The sequence below is a fragment of the Orycteropus afer genome, unplaced genomic scaffold, assembly GCF_000298275.1.
Source record: "Orycteropus afer afer isolate SDZICR_OR568_19922 unplaced genomic scaffold, OryAfe1.0 scaffold00434, whole genome shotgun sequence".
In the NCBI taxonomy this organism is placed as follows: domain Eukaryota; kingdom Metazoa; phylum Chordata; class Mammalia; order Tubulidentata; family Orycteropodidae; genus Orycteropus; species Orycteropus afer.
Genome location: NW_006922021.1, coordinates 108,250 through 111,189, shown reverse-complemented (window position 1 = coordinate 111,189; position 2,940 = coordinate 108,250). Strand labels below are relative to the sequence as shown.

Below are 2,940 nucleotides of genomic sequence, written 5' to 3'. Positions count from 1 at the left end.
CATTGATGAATGAGAGACGATCAAGAGCATAGATGGTTTCTTTTTCTTAGGGGAAAAAAAAGAAAAATTAGGCATGTTTATGTTTCAAAAATTAAGATCAAGAAAAACCATGATTAGTAGTCTTCAAATATTTGAACGGTTCTCATTTAAAAAGAGGGAAGGGAGAGAAAACAAATCAGATTTTAACATTAACTTTCTCTCATTTACATGATACTTTTTATTTTTATGATCAAACTGATTAGCATAATTAAAAAGGCTTTGGTAATATTTTAGGTGTAAGATAAATAGTAATCAGTAAAACAATATGTTTTTCTGTAATCATTCAGCTTAATAATTTTCTTAATGCCAACATCCAAGAACTGGCTCCTAATAAAAATAAATAAATAATAATGCTTCCAAAGGGTTTATTTTCTCTCTAACAGAAAATCAGCACAGTGAACACAATCTAAAAAAATCATTCTGCCTCAATCAAGCCAAGTGTATTTTTCCATTTTTTCCACATGGTAAAAAATTACTAAAAGAGGGAGTAGGTGAATTTAAGATTATTCAGAGTAAGTGTATACTATCCAAACAGGTAGCTCTTTGTAAACCATCAATGTCTTCTATAATTTGGGCATTGAAAATGTTGGAGGTTAACAATTCTTTCCTCTTTTCATTGATTTTTTTCCAATTGTCTTTATAACAGCAACAAAAAATAAGAAAAAATGTGATCCTTTATACCTACTAATTAGTTCCAGGATATTTGGCATTATTGAACTCATAATGAAAATTAATGAATACTTCTTTTTAGGTCTTTCAGAAATGGAGTATCTGGATTTGTTTATGGAAGAAAGTGCATGTTTTCATGTCCTATTGTTTTCTTTGTAGAATAGTGCCTTCAGCTTAACTCTGTAATGTTTTTGACAGACAATAAAGACTACGATGCTTATTTATCATACACCAAAGTGGATCCCGACCAGTGGAATCAAGAGACTGGGGAAGAAGAGCGATTTGCCCTTGAAATTCTACCCGATATGCTTGAAAAGCATTATGGATATAAGTTGTTTATACCAGATAGAGATTTAATTCCAACTGGAAGTAAGTTAATGTTTTCATTTGATAGTAGGCATATCCTTGTATATGTTTGTGTACTCCTTTCTTTTTTTACGCTGGACAGCTTTTAATTTTTTCTTTACTTTAACCATTATGTCTGTTAGTTTCTCAAAAAAATGTTTTTATTTGTTCATACAAAACTTAATTTTTGATAACCTCTGAGGAGCTACTTTAAGATAGCTAATTTTTTGAGCTTTGACACTTAAAGAAACCAAAGGAGAGATTTGTACCTGGGAACAATATTCCTAACATTGGGAAAAGCAAGGCCCAAACCCTGTTCAAAGTCACCATTGGCTGTTTTCATCTTCTCAACACATTTCTCAGGAATCAACTCTCAATAAATGTGTGAAAGAGATTCTATAGGGGTTTTCTGGACCAAATGTTCCATTCACTCATTCTGACAAACCCTTTTCTCTTTTGTAGCATACATTGAAGATGTGGCCCGATGTGTAGATCAAAGCAAGCGGCTGATTATTGTCATGACCCCAAATTATGTAGTTAGAAGGGGCTGGAGTATCTTTGAACTGGAGACCAGACTTCGAAACATGCTTGTGACTGGAGAAATTAAGGTGATATTAATTGAATGCAGTGAACTCCGAGGAATTATGAACTACCAGGAGGTGGAGGCCCTCAAGCACACCATCAAGCTCCTGACAGTGATTAAATGGCATGGACCAAAATGCAACAAGTTGAACTCTAAGTTTTGGAAACGTTTACAGTATGAAATGCCTTTTAAGAGGATAGAGCCCATTACCCATGAGCAGGCTTTAGATGTTAGCGAGCAAGGGCCTTTCGGGGAGCTGCAGACTGTCTCGGCCATTTCCATGGCTGCGGCCACCTCCACCGCTCTCGCCACTGCCCACCCAGATCTCCGTTCCACCTTTCACAACACGTACCATTCACAGATGCGTCAGAAACACTACTACCGAAGCTATGAGTACGACGTACCTCCTACCGGCACCCTGCCTCTTACCTCCATAGGAAATCAGCATACCTACTGTAACATCCCTATGACACTCATCAATGGGCAGCGGCCACAGACAAAATCGAGCAGGGAGCAGAATCCAGACGAGGCCCACACAAACAGTGCCATCCTGCCGCTGCTGCCAAGGGAGACCAGTATATCCAGCGTGATTTGGTGACAGAAAAGCAAGGGACACCCCGTCCCTCGGCACTTGAGTGAAGTCCGCAGCCCAGTGCCTGGAACCAAATCCTCGACTGCTGCTGTTGAAAACATGCATTACAATCTCTATGACACGAGGAAAAACAGGGTCTTGTACATATGGTTTTTGCAATTTCTTTGTAGCATCAGTGTCTTCCTGTTTTACCATGTCTCTTACCATTACATTTTTTGACTTTGTTTTATATGTCATTGGAATTTGTATATTTACATTTTTTTAAAGAAGAGACTGATGTATAGATAGAAAACCCTTTTTTGCTTCATTAGTTTAGTTTTAGAATGGGTTTTTATTTTCTCTTTTTGATTTTATTTTGCTTTTAACATTTCCTTGGGGTGCTTGGACAAATCTATCCAATGGGACAAGGAGCACCGTATCCTCTCTGGGGTTCTGCCTAGGATCAGCAGGGCCACCTCGGCCTTCAGCGAGCAGTGCAACCAACGCCAGCATTGCCAGTTGGGGGAAAAAAAAAGATGAGAAGAACCCTTGTTCATAGGAGGGCCGCACCAATCAGAGCCCTGGATCTCTTCCTTGTCCCGCCTCATTCCCCACCTCTACCCTTCTAATGGCGGCATGATGTGTAAACTCTGCGGAGGGGTGGGGGGGTGGGTCTAACTGTCTTAACATTTAATTCACTGCTCGTCAGAATACACTCCAGACCCAAAGGTGT

General features: G+C 38.8%; 1 protein-coding gene across 1 annotated transcript in view; it reads left to right on the top strand.

Moving 5' to 3' along the window:
* Window positions 1–2,234, top strand: part of IL1RAPL1 (interleukin 1 receptor accessory protein like 1) — a 1,063,022-nt gene extending 1,060,788 nt beyond the window's left edge. The window contains exons 9-10 of the mRNA XM_042782732.1: window positions 907–1,077; window positions 1,516–2,234. Of these exons, the coding sequence (XP_042638666.1) occupies window positions 907–1,077; window positions 1,516–2,234 (890 nt within the window). The remainder of the gene's footprint in view (window positions 1–906; window positions 1,078–1,515) is intronic.
* Window positions 2,235–2,940: the final 706 nt, after the last annotated feature.